The sequence below is a fragment of the Anoplophora glabripennis genome, unplaced genomic scaffold, assembly GCF_000390285.2.
Source record: "Anoplophora glabripennis isolate ALB-LARVAE unplaced genomic scaffold, Agla_2.0 scaffold884, whole genome shotgun sequence".
Lineage (NCBI taxonomy): Eukaryota > Metazoa > Arthropoda > Insecta > Coleoptera > Cerambycidae > Anoplophora > Anoplophora glabripennis.
In genome coordinates this window covers 90,264-111,863 of record NW_019417025.1, presented here as the reverse complement: position 1 = coordinate 111,863, position 21,600 = coordinate 90,264, and the positions used below count along the sequence as shown (strand labels likewise).

The window sequence follows — 21,600 nt, the reverse complement described above, 5'->3', positions numbered from 1 at the left end:
CTCTAGGTGGGCCCGACTTTTATACCTGTCAATCGAATTTTATCTAACACGGGTTCCGGTAAAAATGTGTTATCTTCAATTTGTTATCCAAATAATGCTGCGACTCTCCTGGATTTAAAATAAATCCTCATCTCCGCTGTTTTTGACAAAACAACTTACAGAAAAATCCACATGGGACAAATTTAAAAGTAATAGAAACAACACAACTTAAAAAATATTTTCCAGGGTCTATGATTATTATTATAGTTATTGCGTTTCGAAAAATATTTTCTTCTTTCGTTATCGAAATTTTAGGTTTTTTTTATAAGTTTAATTAGTTTAAATATATTTGTTTTTGTATATTCTGTACATGATGTATTTGGGACAGAGCCAAGTATGTGGGCTAACTGATAACGGACGGTATGACGTCACAACGTGGATTCCTTTTTCATTAATTATTATGAGGGAGCATTTAGATATGTTCATCGTCCTATACACAGTGGGGGAGTACATTATATATTTTTTAATCTGTAACACACGATCCTACTCGAATAGTTCATATAACCATACCTTACTTTACCCCATCCCGGCAAGAAATCACTCTGATTTACTCGTCGATTCTTGCTCAGCTATATAACGAGCGTTCAAATAAAAACGTGGTCGAAGTTGGCTCCGACACATTGGACGTAGGGAGTAGCTTATAGCGACCAACTTAACCTCATTTCTCAACGAGCTGTATAGCAGCTGTCAGTTTCAATAACGTTAATGACTATATAACTTTATTTTAATGAATAATCGTGATAACAATAACAAACAATTAAAGGAGCTGCGGAAAGTGTCCCCCTCCTTGTTCCAAGCACTTTTCACACCTGTTCCTCAAAGAATTAAAGACATTTTCTAAGATGCTCGGGGTATTGTTAATTTCACGAATCTCGTCTATAAGTCGAGCCTGCAGATGGTTTAAAACAGGAATAGGCATTTCAAAAATAGTGTTTTTAAGGTAAGGCCACAAAAAGAAATCACACGGCGTAATATCACATGACCTCGGTGGAAATTCATGTTCAGCATTGAGACTTATTAGTCGATTTTGGAAAACTTCCCTCAACATATTCATCGTCTCGCCTGCCGTATGTGCCCTTGCGCCATCTTGTTGAAAGTAAAAGTTTGTAATTTCGATTTCTTCCAGCTGGTTAACAAAAGGAGCGATAATTTCTTCTCTATACCTTTGCGCAGTAAGAGTACCATTAAAAAAAATAGGTCCATAAATCCTCCTTCGATTGAGAGCACACCAAACTCCAATTTTTTGAGCGTGTAGAGGGCCCTCGACAAAAAAGTTACCTGGTTTTTCAGAAGACCACATTCTCATATTCTGTGAGTTTACGTAACCACTTAAATGAAACCAGGCTTCATCAGAAAAAAAGGCGATATTATGAAGTTCACCGTAGTTGTTTAAAAACCATTCACAAAATACAGCCCGTCGCGGAAAATCACCTTCATGAAGTTCTTGCTGTCAAGTTAAACGATAGGAGAACAAACGCAAATCTTTTTTTAACACTGTGTGGCAGGTACCGACTGATACTCCCACCATTTGTGATAAAACACGTACAGAAGTTCTTGGCGCATTTTCCATTATTTGTTGGACATTTTCTTTTAATTCTTCAGTCCGCTTTTTAGGTCCGCCTCTTCCTTCTTTTCTTGTTACACTGTTTCACGAAAAACATTAACACAACGCTGAACTGCACTTTGAAAAATTTTGTACTCAACAACGCCGGGAAATTGATTTTGAAATTCTATGAAACATACCTCAATAGAATACTTCCATATTCCATCAATCTTGCGTCCATTTCTAAAGTAGGACTCTATGATAAACACTTTTTACTCTTGAGAAAACACCATTTTAAACGCTTTTTAAAACGAAAATATTCAAATTGATAGCAGCGATATAGCGCTTCGACAGATGACGTTTAAGTTCATTTGCTATAAGCTACGCCCTACGTCCAAATTTTCAGAACCAACTTGACCACGTTTTTATTTGAACGCTCGTTACTTTCGTAATAATGCATTTTTATGGTTACATTGTTACATTTAAAAAAGAAATAAACTAACTAAAGTGCGATTAACAATAAGTAAACCCATTTTACAGTACAGTTATGGAAGAAGGAACATTTGCGACCACCTCAGGAGGTATAACATGTACCGTTGTATACAGGATGAGTCGGGAGAATAGCACCAAACTCCAGGAATGTGTTCTAGACGTCAAAATAATAAGAAATAACTCAAATATTGTTATGCGATTTTCATTTGTTATGAAGCTATGACGTACGTTTCAAGGATAGCGAATTTTTTTTACTCCGAGATTTTTTTTATAGAAAAGTTTAGGTTTTGAGGTTAGGAAACATATGACACACACGCAACCACCAGCAACATACAACGTGTTGAGGTATGTATATACATATACAGGGTGATTCACAAATGGTGACCAAAAATGAAACCTCGTATTCTTTGGTGAATTTTAAGATAAGTCCTTCCTATAAAGTTTTTATCTAGAACACTTCATTAAAAAGATACAGGGTGTTGAACTTCAAAAAATATTTTTAATTTTTTTAGATAATTTAAAAACTAGTAAGTGAAATAATTTTAAATTGGGCACTTGTATTTATGTAAACATTGTCCAAAGTCTGTGGGCGTTTCCTAAAATTTACATGCTCCAGTGGCGGAGATACAAGGTATCGCTGGCATATTTTTCTAAATAAAACAGTACGCCACTGCTTTACGGTAACAACCATTATATTTTCCGATTCGTCCTTCAATTTTCTACTCTCTTAAAACTTAAAAAAACAACTGAACTGAATTCGTAAATCACCCTGTATAAATGATTTTTTGCGTTTTTTACCAAAAACTGCAAATATCTCAATGAAGCTGCATTTTTTCGAAAAAAAGTGTCAAATAAAAGTTGTTCAAAATTAAATTTTCTACAAAATTGCTCGTACGAAAAAATTCGATTTTCCCAATAGTTTCTCCGTATATTTTTGAAATGAGGTACAGATTATGTCAAAATTAATATTTTGGAGCCAAAATAATGGTCAAATCATTTTTAAATAACAAAAGTGAATTAGAGAAAAGAAAATTGGGGAAAATTCTTGGAAAATCGTATATAGTTTTCCGAGGTTTGAATATTTATGAACATCAAATGTATCATTTTAAGTATAGGTTTTCGAGGGTATGCATTACAAATTAATTATGCCTTTTTTAATATTTTCCAGGAAAATCTCTTTCCTTTGTTCCTACTTGGAACATGATATATTCTGATATCAAATTTTTAAAATTTGTAATTATGCTTTAACAAATGAAAAACGCATTTAAAATTTTTCTTATTATTTTCACGTATAGAATACATTCCTAGAGTTTGCAGCGACTCTATCGACACACCCTGTATATTTAAATTGTAGAGTCAATAGGACACTATAAAATTTCACTGCAACGAAAGTTGAAAGTAACACATCTTTTTGTGCAAAATACTTTTTATACATAACTTCAATTCAGATTCAGTAAATTCAGATTCCATTTTAAGTGATCGATAACTATTTCGGTATAAAATAGTTATCGAAATTCTAAGCGTTTATTTGTTTCTTGTGTCATTACATCCGTTGACGTGTCTTAGATTTTTAAATACTTAAACCCAGTTCAGTACCTCAAAGACTAACGATATGGTTATGTATCTTAGCAGCTTAACAATATCCGGTGACGCAAAAGTTAATTACTGATAAGGCTTTAGACTCGATCTTTCAAATCCCCGTCAGAGAAAATGTTAATCGAATGGAATTCATAAGAATTGTTTACATATCTACGAGAATATTTCATTTTTGTAATTAGAACGCGTTCAAGAATGGAAGTTATAAAGACAAAATATCCATTCGAAAACGCAAAAGCATTTCGCGTACCAGTTAGTTGTAAACAATATTTTTTCGATAACTGCAGTAAAATAAGACAATAATTGTGTTATATCCAACAATTAAATTTATATTCGAAATCGTCATAACGATAGCAACCTAATAGACAAAAAAAAATTAGTTGTTTGAAAAAGTAGTGTCAGAATTATACAGGGTGTCCCGGTACTTGATACAAAAAAGATGAGGCCAAAATTAAAACCAGTTCTTCATATAATTTTTTTTCATACGGGCCCTCAAAAGTGAAAATTAAAAAGTTCTTTTTATTTACAGTCTCTAAACTATTAACTTCAGCATGTTGCAAATTTGTTTTTTGTTTTTGATATTGTAAGTAAAACTTCATTATGTCCGGAACGCCAGGGACGGACTATGACCAATGGTTAACAACACAGAATTTTTACACAGATGACGATCGCAATCTGCCTGTATCAAAAATAAGTTCCCTGAAGAATTTGCCAACGATAATACCCTCTTGGTTCAACTCGGTCAAATTAACAGTTTAGGAAATATTTGTGATTTGGTCGCAGAACACATCGAGCGGCGCCTCCACCATTTTTTGTTTTTAATTTTTAATTGGACATAATTACTATGTTAGAACTTCCTTTAGACAATTTTACGATAATTTCGCGGATAGGAATTTTTTCGAGTAAAAATCTTATTTGCTTGGCCTAGATATTAACTCTTTCCACAAATTTCATCAACATCCATCGCTTTTTGGAATAATAATGCTCAATTTTCGAAAACTGATTTTTCCGCGTTCGACCTTTATTTCATTGTTAGCGAATTAGTGAAATATAACTTTATAGATACCTTAAATTGTAGGTAATTTAATTGCCTACAACGTAAAATAACTAATATTCCGATAGGTCGTCTAGATTTTCGTGGGCAGTAAAAAAGTGAAAAAACACTTAAATTTGCCAACGAGTTACTTTTATAATATTATCATACCTTTTTAACTAAATTTATTTTTTAAAAACATGTATTTTATTAAGTCACGTTTAGCCAATTCAACAAATTCAAAAACTTTTTGTCAGAATCCTATTAAATGAAGGCATTTTTAGTACCGAAGAGCATAGTTTGACCTATACAGGGTGTTTGTAAATAAGTGCGAAATATTTTAGGGGGTGGTCGCCGAAGATAAATGTGCATTTTTTGGGGTGATTCGAATATTTCTACTTGCAACAGTGGCGTTCGGGCGAGAATGCCACATTTTTTAATAAAAAAAAATGGTGCACCACTGACTTTTCCCGTCTTGATATTTTTTTAAGAAATCCGCTATCAATTCTGAATGACATTCGTAGGAGGAAAAAGTAAAACATATTTTACTGCAAGCAAGTTGTGTATTTTTAATTTCTATTAGGTAAATTATCTTGTAGGTTGCTGTCAATATTTCTAAATAAAATGCAACCATCAAACACAAACCCCCTGTATATCATAGGATTTTCAAAAAAATGTTGAATTTATTTGAATTAGCTTAAGAAATTTAAAATAATGCAATTCTCTAGTTCAAAATCAATTTAATTTCATCATATCTTGCCATTATCAGTAAACAAATAACGTTGATAATTCAGAGAGCAATTAAAAAACATATTATTAACAGATATAATTTGAAGGGTCGAAAAAACTCGAAAATAATGCACTAGAATATAATGTGGACTGCAGGGTGTCACCTAACGAACGTTACATACTTCAAAGGTATAATCTAGAACCCAAATGGTGTCGATTTAACCAAACTTGCTTAAACGAAAAATGTCGAAAAAAAATTCCAGGGTGTTAGTTTATTTTTTTATTTCCTGTTTTCTCCTTAATTCAAAATTGAGTTAATCGATTTGAACAAAATTTGCTGTTGCTTAGTTTCTTTTCATGAAGTATGTTGTGATTATTAGATTAAATCATACAGGACGTTCATTTTACTATAACCCTTTGCGAATATTCTTCTGTAACTTTTTTGTACGTTTAAATTTTTTCACGCAACCATCAGAAATAGGTAGATAATTTTATTCACTTGTAACTTTTTTTTGCGACCGTATATTACAAATAACATATTTTTTCCTATTAAATCAGAACGAATCAACAATCTTCAAGTGCCATAATAATTGTGAGAGACGATACTTAGAAACAGATTACAAATTTAATGTTTTAATCAACATTTTCCCCTTAACATTGGGAAATTTCACTTAATTGGAATATATGTGGTAACAACTTAAAGATAACCACACCAAAGGTAGATAAAATCTACAATTTGCTTATAAAAACTGGAAGCACAATGGAGAACAACAAACCGTTACAAACACGTCGTTGAAGATGCAGATCTCAGTATGTTTCTTGGCCATCGTCTGCAGTGCAGTGGCTCTACCAGCAGAAATCCCTTTTGAGGCCCTTGAGGAGGTAAGCAATGCCTAAAATTTATTTTCTCAGAAATTGTTTGAAATGCTAGAATGTCTACACGCAAAGACACTTTGGTCAAAAATTTCGATCCAAAATTTTCTGCGTTATTCAAATTTAATTGTATATTTTATCTGGTGATTTTGAGTTACAAACGTTTCAAGTAACTTGTTTATTTGAAAATCATGTAATTTCGAATATTTTGATACTATCATGTCTTTGTTCTAAATGTTGGTTGACCTTTGACTATAACGGAGATGCTTAGATAAATCAGAAAATTGGATTCATTTGCGAACATATTTAGTCACTTTTTAATGCAGCTGCTTCTAACTCGATGGTGGTATCTGCGACCTGTACAGAGACTGTACCGCGATAATTTATCAAGTCTCTCATAATTTAATTTTATTATTTACTAAGTAATTTTTTATCTGAAAATATCAGCTTCGGAATCCATTCAAAGAATCACTTAATTATCACAATAACCTGTTTAGTAAATTTAAACCTAGGAAACAAACAAAATAACGACACAACGGGCTCGAACAACATTATTAATTACTTTATTGACACGCGACAGCGTACCGAGATTTGGAATCACTTTATCCATTATTAAATTAACCCGAGACTCTAACACTAAGTAGACTGCTCAATGTGAAACCCAAGGAAGAACTGCCTGTTTTTTCGGAGAGCTCTCCTGAATTCGACACCTCGCTTCGACACGCCCATTTCTTGGGTCCAGACGTTTCTGTTCTTATCTTATTGGTGGGATCCCTGAATATCGGGACGCTTTGGCATAACTATGCCATGTTAATAGTTATCTAATGGACTGAATTTACATTTGTCTAAATAATTTTGAGACTAAACTTACAAACAACCTTCCTCTTGTGACTCCGCATAGCAATACGGGACGGATCTCATTTAATCTATTTTTATAGCTTGGAAAATCCGCCTAAAAACCAGCTATTTGACCTATTATTATTTTCCTGACAACATTCTAACAACTTATTCTTGGAATTCCTACGTTCTTTGGAATGTATTTTGCGCGTTATTTGAAATATCGATTTTTCGCTTTATACCAAATGCTTAACACATGGCCCCGACAGTCTAAGTGAACTTGTTAAAAAATGCTGCTAAATTTCTCCGAAGGACGACGCTAAACCTACTTGAGAGCCCTTAACTTTCGATAATTTGTGTTGACTGAAATATTTTACTTTTTGACCCATCCGTTCCGAGAACTAACAAATAAATTACTACGCGTTCCGGCTTTTGTTACAGTATAGAGTAAAAATATATCCGATTATCAATTGCGTCGGAAGCCTTCCGAACCATCCGGTGTAGACCTGCGTATTTTTTTCAGCTTGATTTATCAAAACTAACCCCGAAGAACGTCTACCTCGAACCAATCAACCCAGTGAAACCCGCCGACCTCCCGAGCTCCAGGATCGTAGGCGGCACTGAACTAGCTCCTGGTGCTGCACCTTATCAGGTCGCCATCATCGCCGACAGCAGCGACTTCTGCGGTGGCTCACTCATCTCTCCCTCCAGCGTTCTGACAGCAGCCCATTGCACCATCAGGTGAGACTATTAACTAGATGCCCTTCCTTTAGCACTAAAGCACCATTGCATCCCTTTTCCAGGGCCTCCTACGTGCAAGTCAGAGTAGGCGCCCACAACTACAACCAAGACGAAACCACCCAGGTGCGCCTTACCAGCGCGAACATCATCAACCACGAGTTTTTCGACGCCTCCCTTTACCTGAACGATATCGCGGTAGTGTTTCTGCCTTCGGCAGTTTCCCTCACTGATTCCATCGGGGTCGTCGATCTAGCCCCGGTTTCGGCAAGTACCTACGCGGGGTCGTGGGGCCTCCTGGCGGGTTGGGGCATAACTACCGATTCTTCTGCCAATGTGGCCGTCAGTACGTTACGAGGCGTCTACCTCAACGTCATCACCAACGTCGAATGCCGAAGCATCTACGGCAGTACTGTGCTGGATTCGCATCTTTGTACCTCCGGAGCAGGTTAGTACATGTCGAATATTGCCAACGCTTACTGTTCAGTGTAAACGTAGCTACGATGTTTGCGAAAAAACAAAAAATAAGAGCAATAATAAAAAAAGCAAATTGAACCTTGAAGTGTCTAGTTTCAGGATCGGAAAGTCAGGAATGTTGATCGTTGACCATCTTTAAGAAATCATAGGAAATCCTGCGAAAAAAACATTTTCAAAATTTTTGCTTCTCTTTCAAAAAGTACACGAGCTTCAATATATTTTTTGACAATTCTAGCTCTTTTAGATTGCTTCATTCTCTTTAATTCGAGCTATTCAACAACTTTGTACGACAATTTCTCGCTAAGTTATCGAGATTCAAAGCAAAAATGATTTTTTGGCTTTGGTAACACAGGACCACAAAAAAAAAATCGACGAAAGGCCTCCTCGGCCAAACCTATCGTATTATATGTTTCTTGGGTCGCTGAAACCGAATCTGCAACTCATTTGGTCCCATTACGTCAGAGTTTTTTTCTAACCTCAAAAAATAGCTGAAAAATGGTAGAATTCGACAAAATCAACCCTGCAACCTGTTAAAACCTTATAACTCCACACCCTTATGATCCCGAACGAGCTCGACAAGCCGTAAAATGATACTCGCAACCGTAAAAATACATAACCTCAAAATTGAATGAGCCCAATACCCAAAAACCCAAAATAAGCAGCGAATTAACTTACACATAGGGCACAAACCTTAATTTTTGAATAGTAAACCAATTAATTTAGGCGATTTTAGTGAAGAACAGGGCGAAAGATTCCATCAGGATTTGAAAGACTTCGAGAAGAGATATCAGGGTGTTTGGGATAGCCACAGCAGACTACTGCTGGATGTTAAAGAGAGACACCACAGTACAGCATAAAAGACAAGCACAACGAAGATCATTCGGTAACAAACGGACTCGTTATTACAGTAACAAAGAAAATACCTGAATGGATATTCACCAAATTTTCTATAAGAAAGTGTGAGGCAAGGGGATTCACGAAAATCACGCACCCCGGAGGAAACAGAGTCCTGCTACGTCCACGTCGTTGTTCCTGGATACGGCAAAATGTACGCACCACCAACTCGTAGATTTTTGTGCGTTTGAAGTTTCTTGGATTCTAATGAGTATCTCATTTCAATTACTCGGGTTTGAGGATCTTTCTGCGGCCAGGGTATCTAGGTTTGGAAGATTAGGTTTATGAAACTTGCTGTACCCACATTCTGTGGGTTTAGGATCTTGGGTTTGAGGGTTTGCTGTGCCCAAGGTATGTGGGTTTGGGAGCCCGGGTTTAGAGATCTTACTGCACTCAGGCTTTGTGGGTTTGGGAACTCGGGTTTAGAGATTTAACTTCATCCAGGGTATGTGGGTTTGGGAGCTTAAGTTTATGAGTTTCGGCCAGTGGCTTCTTTGTTTGTATGTCTCGCTGCTCGTGTGTGACGCTCGAAGTGATCGCCACCCTCACCCTTATTAACGCCTGCCCTGGTTTTGAAGTTTTTGGAATTTAGGGTTATTCAGCTTCGGGGTTTTGAGGTTTCAGATTGAGGCTTTGTCGTGTTTTCAGGTTGTGGGGTTTCGGGGTTTTAGGTTAAAAGTGTTGACTATTCAAAAATGAAGGTTTGTGCCCTATGTGCAAGTTAATTCGCTGCTTATTTTGGGTTTTTGGGTATTGGGCTCATCCAATTTTGAGGTTATGTATTTTTACGGTTGCGAGTTATCATTTTACGGCTTGTCGAGCTCGTTCGGGATCATAAGGATGTGGAGTTATAAGGTTTTAACAGGTTGCAGGGTTGATTTTGTTGAATTCTACCATTTTTCAGCTATTTTTTTAAGTTAGAAAAAAACTCCGACGTGATGGGACCCAAATGAGTTGCAGATTCGGTTTCAGCGACCCAAAAAACATATAATACGATAGGTTTGTCCGAGGAGACCTTTCGTCGATTTTTTTTTGTGGTCCTGTGTAATCAATACTACTTAACTAATGATCGTACAGAAAATTTAAGCAGGGTTTTGAAAATTTCAAGGTATCCTCTATAAGACGTTCTTGCCGTTTTTTGATACAAACAATTTTTTTTTTTGATGCAAGACACTTGATTAAAAAAAGGTAAAAATCGAGTATTTAAGGATTTTCGCTAAACTTGAGATAACTTTAACAATGAATAGACTAAGCATATTTTCGGTTTTTTTACCTCAGAGTAACCCTCAAAAGTTCAAATCGTTACAATTTTTCTTTCTTTATGATCCGCATGATTGAAATTGTCACTTGCTAAAAATCTATAGAAGGATAAATTCTGCATATTTTATTCGTTTTATTTTAAATTCAAAATGTTTTTTACTACGAAAAAATCCATACTTTTTCATCAAAAACTGTTAAATACCAAACAAAAAAATGAAAAAAAAAAAACATTTTTCGAACAAATTCAGTAAATGGTACCATACTCAAGCTTAGGTCTTACCAAATAGTCCAGGTGGTAGAGCATTCGAGGCTTTTTTATTTGAAGTCTTCTATTTTGTTGTACAGAAAAATACTAAATATTATGTAGAATAAGAATCAGAGTTTGCCTATTCCAAAATAACCCTTGCTAAAATCAGGGGAACAACAAACATACAAAAAAAAACGAAGTATGGCCCGTTTTTCGACATTCTTTCCCCGTAACATAGACAGTAAGCCCTAAATAAAAATAAAAGTCATTCTTTATTTTTTGTTTATTTGACGATTTTCTATAAAGTTACAATAGTCCAGGCGATATCTGTTTTAAAAAGGGTATACTTGGGTAAAACGCATATGATCGGAGATTTTTGCTTTAACGGCTTCTAAATAACATCAGAATTGATAATTTTTCCATACAAATAAAAAAAACGTGGGCTTAATTGTTATTGCAAAAAGGTATAAAAAAATTGCAAAAAAATTCATTTTTTTCTTGGATTTCTCGGCGAGAACTTAGCAACTATTCATTTTAGACAGAAATGGAAGAGGAAAAAAGTTTTGTAATTAAATTTTAAACAAGATAGAGTTAGTTGCAATTCGAAAAAATAATTATTGTTGTTGCAAAAATCGGAAAAATCATTTAAAAATATTGCAAAAAATGCTAGTTTATTTGTCAATTTTTTTCAGACACTTGAATAATACCTAGGATCTTCATACTTTTCCCAATTAAACTTCTTAGTGCATAGAATCATCACACCAAATTTCATTCAATTCGGTTTGATAGTTTTTACATAATAATTGTTTAAATTTTTTATATTTTTTAAATTAAAAAATTTTCAAAATCAAATTTCTAAAAATCTAAATCCTTTGAATACTTGAAAATTTCACCACAGAAAGAAGAGCTCTCAAGCTTTAAAATGATTTTTGAAATATTCAAATCGGACGATTAGGTGAACCGTGGTGATTGTTTAAACATTTTCGCAATTTTCACGCTTATAAACAATTGCAATAATTTAATGTTTTTTTCATTTTTTTTTATTTTAAAATATGGTTTGAAAGTACTCGGAAAGACGAGTATTTAAAAAAAATACTGATGATCCGCCCATTATTTTCGGAGTTATAGCCCGTTAAAGTTAACCCTTATTTACAGTAAAACTATAAGGGTATAAGGGCTGTTTTTTGAACTAATAGATTTGTCATTCCGAGTACTTTCCAGATATAAATTTTCAAAATTTGCAATCACGGGCGTCCCATTTAAAATGTCACTCAAAGATATTCAAGCCCGCGTGAAATCAATGTGGTATCAGTGGTGGGGGGAACAAACACACTCCGATCTAATTCTCGAGTTCAAAACTGCGACGCTCGGAAAAATTTCACGTATCAGTTTCTAATGGACCAATTTCGATGATTTTTTTTAAATTGATGTCTCACAACTTAAAAAATTCAATTATCATATTTTCAACTACCTTTTATTATTAATTATTTGACTTTTGACATGCCGATAAACAGTTACTTTAAAAAATGATTCATTTATTATGTTTATTTATTTACTATGTTAATATTCACGACCAAAATTTTTGCATGTTGCACCAGGTAATACTAGTAAGTTTGTTTAAATATTATAAAATTGTTTAAACAATAATTATTTAAATAAACAACTGAAAATTGGTATTAATTTTTAGTTGTACGATAAATTTCTAAAAATCTTTAAAAAAAAATAAATTGTGAATTATTGTAATTATAATTTTAATTTTTTCGTTTACTTTCAAAATATTTATTTAAAATTTAATTTTTTATTTATATAAAAAAGTATAAGAATCTTTTGGATACTTCAATAAACAGTACACACTTTTCATGATTTTTCAAATTTTAAACTATTTATTTCAATTTTTATTTACATTTAATCTAATCTAATTCTTTTACTAGTTGGTGATTTTTCACATGCCTCATCAGTATTATCACAATCTATTTCGTCGTCGATTTCCTCCTGCAACTGCAAAATATCATTTTCTAACGACTCTGAAATCTGATTGTCGAGTTCTCTTGCACTTTCTTCTGACATTCTTCTTCAAAATCGATTTTGAACTCGTCTACTTTCACTGTTTTGTAAGCATTTTTACACATTTGCCCTTGGCAATGGGTGTAATACTTCTTCAAAATCGATTGAAAAAAACATTAAATTATTGCAATTGTTTAGAAGCGTGAAAATTGCGAAAGTGTTTAAACAATCACCACGGCTCACCTAAGCGTCCGATTTGAATTTTTCAAAAACAATTTTAAAGCTTGAGAGCTCTTCTTTTTGTGGTGAAACTTTCAAGTATTCAAAGGCTTTAGATTTTTAGAAATTTGATTTTGAAAATTTTTTAATTTAAAAAAAATAAAAAATGTAAACAATTATTATGTAAAAATTATCTAACCGAATTGGATGAAATTTGGTGTGATGATTCTATGCACTAAGAAGTTTAATTGGGAAAAGTATGAAGATCCTAGGTATTATTCAAGTGTCTGAAAAAAATTGACAAATAAACTAGCATTTTTTGCAATTTTTTAAATGATTTTTCCGATTTTTGCAATAACAATAATTATTTTTTCGAATTGCAACTAACTCTATCTTGATCAAAATTTAATTACAAAACTTTTTTTCCTTTTCCATTTTTGTCTAAAATGAATAGTTGCTAAGTTGTCGCCGAGAAATCTAAGAAAAAAATGAATTTTTTTGCTATTTTTTTAATACTTTTTTGCAATAAAAATTAAGCCCACGTTTATTTTTATTTGCATAGAAAAATTATCATTTCTGATGTTATTTAGAAGCCGTTAAAACAAAAATCTCCGATCATATGCGTTTTACCCAACCCGAAACAGATACCGCCTGGACTACAATAACTCCGAATCAGAAAAGTTGAATTGTGCGTTAACAATGGGCGAAAAATAGTAGAAAATCATATGAGCAATTTTTAAAATAAGTAAATATTTATAAATTTGATGAAACTTTGTGAAAAAATAGTGAAACAGAATTGACACATTCTGTCAATTCTACCGTAAAAATTTAAAAAAGTTTATCGGGTACTGTGAGTTTAATTTAAGGTTTAGAAAGCACACAATTTTTTAAAGATACTTGTTGTCATAATAAACAATGATCAATAGCTATTTTTACACTATTTAGATTTTTTTTTAATTTTTCAATATTTTACTCTACCGTTTGTTATCCAGCACCCACCACTTAGGTTTGTAGCATCCTTTTCCGGATACCCTACATATTTTCAAGTGCTATACAAAAAATTGCATCTAGAACTACACGTCATATTTGGCACACCATTAATAAAACTAAGAAAAAGTAGCGATCCCAAGTTGGAACCTTGGGGAACGCCTGATCATTCGAAGCGACACCACTACATTTATTAACGCTTAACAAAATATTTCGTAATAAGAAACAAGTAGTTATAATAAAACATCAGCACATACAGGCACAATTTTTTTCTAATTAAGTAAAAATTATAAATGTGTCTCTTTTTTCAGGAATTGCTGGTGGTTGTAGCGGCGACAACGGCGGTCCTCTGGTGATCGATGGGGTCCAAGTCGGGTTGGTAGCTTTCTTCCCAATCAGATGCGAAAACGGAAATCCCACGGGATTCACTAGGATCAGCTCGTTTAGGTCCTGGATCGCCCAGAACGCTGGCGTATAAAATAGCATGATAGCTTGACGATTTAGAATATTTAAGTTGTTCAATAAAGTACTTCGAAAATGGAAAGTTGCGTTTTGAGTTTGTACTTACTTGATGTAATACAATAAAGTAAAACAAGTGGTCAAGTAACGGTTAAACGAAATAAAAACAAATCATGCGATTAGAAAGCGAAAACTTACGCAAAATTCAATAAAATGTAGGTTTTGTATCAGTTCAAACGAATCAATACATTCTACAGCAACTAACGATAGGTTATATTGCACTTTAAACAAATTTATAAATATTGAAGCTGATTTTAATATTACCTTTATCAGTTTCAGGGATATCCAAAATAAAAAATAATAATAATAGGCCTTTTAGGTTTTTTAAATATACAGGGTATTTCCTAAGTACGATCCGTAAAAGACGTAGATGAAATGCATCTGAGTCATTTCAGTTTCAGTAAAGTTATTCGTTTTCGAATTTTATTCTTTAATCTGCAGTGTTGATTGACAATTTACAACTACCACAACAAGTAACTAAGACAACAAAAAAAAAAAGGTATAGGTACTATATTATCTCTTATTTCTGTTGCCGCTGAATTAAATAAATAAGTTTTTTTCTGAAAACAATAAAAATTAAAAAAAAATCCATTGGCGTTCTTAGACCAGGGATATGAGGAAAATGCCGTGACTGTTGAGTAGCCAGGGATCTGTAAAGTTTTTCATAAAATTTGGGTGAATTTTAGTATAATATGTACAAAACCCACACACCATCAGGTGAGGTTTTTTAATAATTAACAATAAAAGGTCTAAAATAACCCAAAATATCACTTTTTTGCCTACCAGAAAAAAAACGGTAATTTTTATTATAAAGTGAAAGTAACCGACTTGTAGGGAATAAAAAAAAATTTTAAATGGCGGTTTTTAAAATCCCATACGATAATTTGTTGCTCGGGAAATTGCAAAAAACTGTCAAAATTCGATTATTACTAAATAAACAATAAGTTTTGCAAAAGTCAACCTACGACTTTGATATTACATAAATAGTTGACTTTTATAGACCTTAATATGTGATTAAAATTTCAGACCGATTCATCCAATAGTTTTTGCAAAATTCCAAATGTTTATTCCAGAGGCATTATTTTTGCAATAACTTGATACGCAAAATTACCAGGATATTTTAATTCTGCGTATGTCATATGAAAGAGAAAGACTTCTTTTATTGGAAGAAATTACGTATTTTATTGCAAAAAAATTGTTTTTTATCACTGCAAAAACGTACCACAAAAACACTGTCATTTTTGTCTTATAAACAATTAGAATAATGCCATTATATTTAGAGAGATTATTTTTCCATATTCGTAAAGCTGGTATTTTTACACAAATTAAAAAAAAGTTACTCTAACTTAATTTGGGGCAAAGCTAGACACTTTTTTAAAAAAGTGCCATTTCCAAGATAAAGAGTTTCTATGTGAAATTTTTGAGGACGATAGCTTTGTAACAGCATCTCTGATTGTGAGCATGCTCCCAATACTGACTTCGATACAAGAAGACCTGTGAGTCACTGGATGGATGGGGAACCCACAAATCCACGAGCAAATTGATAGAGCAAGTTATATCTCTGGAACTTGTTGACCGATTTTGATGTTTCTATTTTTAATTTGGGGTACCTTCTTGCGTACATCACGAATATGCATTTTGTTAATAAATAAAAATTTATATTAATCCAGTAATTTCTTTAAACATTAACAATTTTTTTTTGCAAAATATTGTGGCGGCATGTTACAATTACATAATTATATTTAATTAGCAAATAAATTTGTTTTTGTAATTAATATCACATTAATTAAGTTGTATTTAGAGTAAATGAGATTAGGAATAAGTACATCATTAATTATAGAGCTTTATACTCCGCGGTCGAAATTATAGAGAGTGACTAAGAGATAATATAAAAACACTATTACCATAATGCGTATAAAATATAAAATGATTTTATAATTATTTGTCTTTGTGCCGCTCGCTACGCACATCGCTTTTGCACTTGGTAGGAAATAGGGAATTGCTTTTTTAGTGGGTGTAAACGGACTTGATTTACGAGTCCTGAGAAACGTCATAGCATAAGCGTAGACGAGGGGTCTAATTCCATGGCTATAATAAATTTATAAATTAGAAAAACACAACTGGGACGTTTCAAAATGCTGTAATAATTAAAATGGATCAAAATGCCGATTATAGTAAACCGTATAAAATATTAGATGTTATGTTTTATTATCTTTTTTCATTATTTTCTATATCTTGTTGCCTTTTACGCAGGCACGCCAATGGATTTTCGTTCCCGGCACGCTTCATCCCCCTTACTAGTCCAAAAGCTAGCGATGAATCACTCTCTATAATTTCGGCCGCGGAGTATAGGTACCCAACGTGTTTTACCATGGTTAGAAGTAGGTACACGACCGAGAGGGCAAATTTATCTTAGATCAGGCAAAGAAACGACATTATCAGTATGGGTTAAGTCTTGCTCCCGATCGGTCGTGCTGTCCTGTAAAGAAGCGTTCAATAAAGTTATATTGTTACACGTTTCGTTTTTCTTTGGTTGAACTCGGAGCACCCATAATATCAACATCTTTTGTATTTTTTTGTAATGGAACATTATAGGAATGATTAAATATCACTTTTTAATAAATTAATATTGCAATTAACTAAGTATTTTGTTTAAACTTTTACCTAAAAAAAAAAAAAAATTCTAAATTATCAACATTTTCGGAGTTATTTTGACGGGAAGTTACAGATATAGGTTAAATTTTTTTCTTATTAATAAATTAACATTTAAATAATTGAATAATTTGTTTCTACATTTTATGACGAAAACGTCATATCGAGTGCTTGCCCGGTTTCATTGAAAAGAACAGGACGTGTCAATTATTTTTTTAAATATTTGTACGCAACTATGTCGAATGTTTGTTCGCTGGAAGTAGATATTGCATTCTTTATATCACTGGTTGAAACCAGACCTGTCCAGCGGGACAAAACTTTAACCTTCATATTTCTTGTTTTTTTTTTATTGCGACGACATCGGCAATAGCCAAACTACATAAATGCCATGCGTCTACGATCCATTTCTTATCGTGATAAAAATGGAACTTCGAGACTAATATCGGCCAAACCGGTTTGAAAATTAAATTACATGTGAAAGAGCCATAAGTGTATCGTCCTGTGTCTTTCCTGTGCAATTTCTTATTAAAATAACAAATGAAGGAAGTATTATGTGGATATCCGCTAGAGGGGATCGCAATGCGTTAGTGTCAGATAAATCAATTATCTACGAATCGATCGATCAATTATAAAAAGCCGAACCACCTTGATGTGGCCTTCTAGATCCAGAAGTGAAGCTGAAGATGAAGGTCGTGGTTTATTTCTTGGCTGCTGTAGCATACGCTACGACTTTGCCCATAGAGATCGATTTTGACACACCCGATGAGGTAAGCCAAATACCTGAAGTGAAGCTAATTTGTTGCCTTCGAAATTAGAAATATAATAAAAGATTCCTTTCTATACACGTAAAATTAATGGCAGTAATTGCAAGTTGTTATCAGTATTAGGATTTGTTATGGATTTAAAATATCTACAGCTGATCTGTAACGAGATCCTTGTATTAAAAACTATTACAAATTCATGTATTTTCAGCTTGAGTCAAAACTACTTCCAAAGAACGTTAACGTCGAACTAATCAATTCCACAAACCCTGGAGTTGATAAACCAAGGGACCTTTTTGGAACCAAGATCATTGGAGGGACCGAGGTAGTTCCAAATTCTGTCCCATACCAGGTTGCTGTCATCATCGACAGCACTGGCTTGTGCGGTGGTTCCCTGATCTCCACCAACCATGTCTTGTCTGCAGCTCACTGTACCATCAGGTAATCCATTCGACGAACGTCTTCTCCAAACCTGATATTTCATTTGCTTCCTTGCTTCCAGGGCCTCTTTTGTGCAAGTTAGACTCGGAGCTCACTACTTCAACCAAGAGGAAGCCACCCAGGTGCGCATCACCAGCACCAGCATCAAGAACCACGACTCCTACAATCCCGTCGCCGTCGCCAACGACATTTCTATCATCTTCCTACCTTCTTCTGTAAAAACTAACGATCATATCCAAGTCATTCCTCTAGCTGCTGCAAACGCTGGTACCTTCGAGGACTCCACCGGCTTCCTAGCGGGATGGGGAACGACTACCGACGCATCCGGTCCTTCACCTGCCCTAAACGCCGTTCACGTCAGAATCATCAGCAATATAGTGTGTAGGAACTTCTACGGGGGGTTGATCACCAGTTCCATCCTGTGCACTTCCGCAGTCGGTAAGTTTGTTACAAAATTTGTTAAAGGTGAAACAGGAGATTTTTCCAGGGCCTGTAGGTCCTTGCAACGGCGACTCTGGCGGTGCTTTGGTAGTGGACGGGGTACAAGTGGGTGTTACGTCTTTTGGTACTTCATCTTGCGAACGGGGAAACCCCAATGGTTTCGCCAGGATCACCTCCTTCAGGGCGTGGATATACGAAAATACTGGTATATGAATCTGACTGAATATATTGTATAGTTTTAGTTTTTCTAATAAAGTATATAAAACACAATTTGAGGTTTTTTTTTACCAGAAGAAAAGCATCAAATTCTGAATCTCGTGGGACGAAAAGTCATGCCTTTGGCGTTTGCGTTTGAAGTCATCTATTTTGTTGTACGGAAAAATCCCAAATATTATGTAGAATAAGAATCCGAGTTTGCCTGTTCCAAAGAACCGTTGCTAAATTCAAGGGAACAACAAACATACGAAAAGAACGAAAAATGACCCGTTTTTCGACATATTTTTCCCTGTAACATTGAAAGTAAGTCCTAAATAAAAAAGTCATTCTTTATTTTTTTGTTTATTTGACGATTGCGAATCAAAAAAGTTGAATTTTGCATTAACAATAGGCGAAATATAGTAGAAAATCATACGTATACTGGAGCAATTTTTAAAATAAGTAAATATTTATAATTTTGATGAAACTTTGTGAAAAAATAGTAAAACATAGAATTGACATATTATGTCAATTCTACCCTAAAAATTTAAAAAAGTTTATCGCGTACCTTGGGTTTAAATTAAGGTTTAGAAAAACGTAATACTTCGTATTACTAGTGATCCACGTCATATTTAACTTTTATTTTCTGAGTGCACTTGTATACCAGGAAAATTAGCGAAAATAAAAGAGAAACTCGAAAAAGTCCTATCCGCGAGATTATTGCAAAATTGTCTAAAGGAACATAATACAAGACATCTCTCATCTCGTGAGACAAAAACTTTTATTAGCTAACTTTTCTATTTAAACAAATAAGTGAGGAAAACAGTTTTTTCACTTTGCAGGGAAAACCATCAATTTTAGCGAAAAGTGACTCTCAGACAGCTTATAGGGAGTAAAATTATCTACAAAATGAGACTGGTTAAATTAAAATCGGTTAATAAACAAAAAAGTTATTGCAAAAAAACAAGAAAAGTGCCCATTTTTTAATTTGTTTATAACTATCGCATTTATTGTTAAAATTTTATAAAACCTATGACAAGTTGAGGGTTTTGTCATACTTTAAAAGTGTGCCAAAAGTGGGCGCTGTAGGTGCAATAGTTTTCGCACAATTCAATTTGTTTATAACGGAGGCTCCAAAAGTTAGGAACTTTAAGCCTGTACTGGCGTTAATTTTCAACCAAACATGATTCTGAAAACGTCATTGTAATCTTAAAGACGTAATTAAGCGACCTATTAAAAAATATCACCGTTTTTTTGACATTAACATTCTCAAATTGTGCATTAAAAAGCCATGCGTTTTTCGCTTATAAACGAACGAACGAACGAAGTAGCGAAATAGTAGTTAACTTTACCAAAATGAACGTTTTCAGTTATTGTTCAATGCCAATCGTAATACCTACTAATATTGGTAATAATAATTGGTAATCTTTTTGTGTACTTACAGTAGTGTAAAGATATTAGACGATTATTATTAGAATTTGTGTGGACTTTGTACTGATACTATTTGCAGATAGTAAAAGTCCCAGTTTTACTCATCATAGTCCGGTCAAATTAGTCATAAAAATAGTGGTAAATNTTTGACACTTTATTTCTAATGGTGTACCCAAGGTCTCCACCAAAATTTAGCTCTGTCGGAATTTTCGTTATTTGAAATGTCTATTTTGTCCCTTTGAACTCTTGGTATTTAGTATAAGTCAAATTATTTCAAATAATCGTTACACAACATGATTTATTTGATCTAAGCTAGTAGAATTAAACTTTTAATACTCCAGTTGAATTAGATCATAAAACCCGAAGACTTGAAAAAATTATTAGTAGACATTTTATAGCACTTTATGACGGGGAAGAGTATATAGAACAATATTATCAAAAAAATGTAACTAGAAAGAAGTGACGCTAAGTAGGAAAATTGAAAAAACACGTAAATTTGCCACTTATTTGTAATTTGCCAACTTAGCGTCACTTATTTCGAGTTACTTTATTGTAGTACAGGAAATATAGAGTTGAAGGCGACTTTTTGTTTCAGCAAGCTGAATTTATCACTATAGATGCTAAATATTATGTACAATAACATATTAGTTTCCCCAGTCATAAAAATGGGGGGAAGATTGTTTACGGTGTGGTTAATTGCATAATTTTTACGTACATTCACGTTTTCCGCTTATAACTTTTTTCCGTTCATTTCCACGAGAAAACAGTAATGTACTTTTTTTTTTCGTCTTCAAAAGACCTACAAAACTAGCTCTCGAGCGTCAAAAAATATTGATTAGATCAAAAGTTATAAACAGAAGAAGTTTTGATTTAAACATTTATAAACTGAATTATTATTACCAGAACGTTTTGGCATCGCATCTTCTCATTCCTTATCACCGTCTAATAACTCACACGAAATCTGGAATCGGTAAATTGAATAGTTTACAAGTTATGGCCTTATAAACAAATTAACTAATGATTAGTCTGGACGATCCCGAGGATCTTCCACAATCGCACTGATTTTTTTCGTGGTAGATTTCATAATAATACATTGAAATCTATTATTTTTTTTAAATTTCAAATTTGCAACCTGAATTTTTTTTATTTTTTAGCCTTAGTTGCAAAATGAAATATACGACGCACGCGCGTG

The 21,600-nt window shown here is 33.6% G+C and overlaps 1 protein-coding gene across 1 annotated transcript; it reads left to right on the top strand.

Moving 5' to 3' along the window:
• Positions 1–6,193: 6,193 nt before the first annotated feature.
• On the top strand, positions 6,194–19,052 carry LOC108910620 (transmembrane protease serine 9). The gene is made up of 8 exons (XM_023455813.1): positions 6,194–6,314; positions 7,666–7,883; positions 7,946–8,328; positions 14,280–14,443; positions 17,790–17,906; positions 18,112–18,341; positions 18,403–18,779; positions 18,829–19,052. Exons 1-8 carry the CDS (start codon positions 6,231–6,233, stop codon positions 18,993–18,995), a joined length of 1,740 nt encoding a protein of 579 aa, XP_023311581.1. The 5' UTR covers positions 6,194–6,230; the 3' UTR covers positions 18,996–19,052.
• The last annotated feature ends 2,548 nt before the right edge of the window (positions 19,053–21,600 follow it).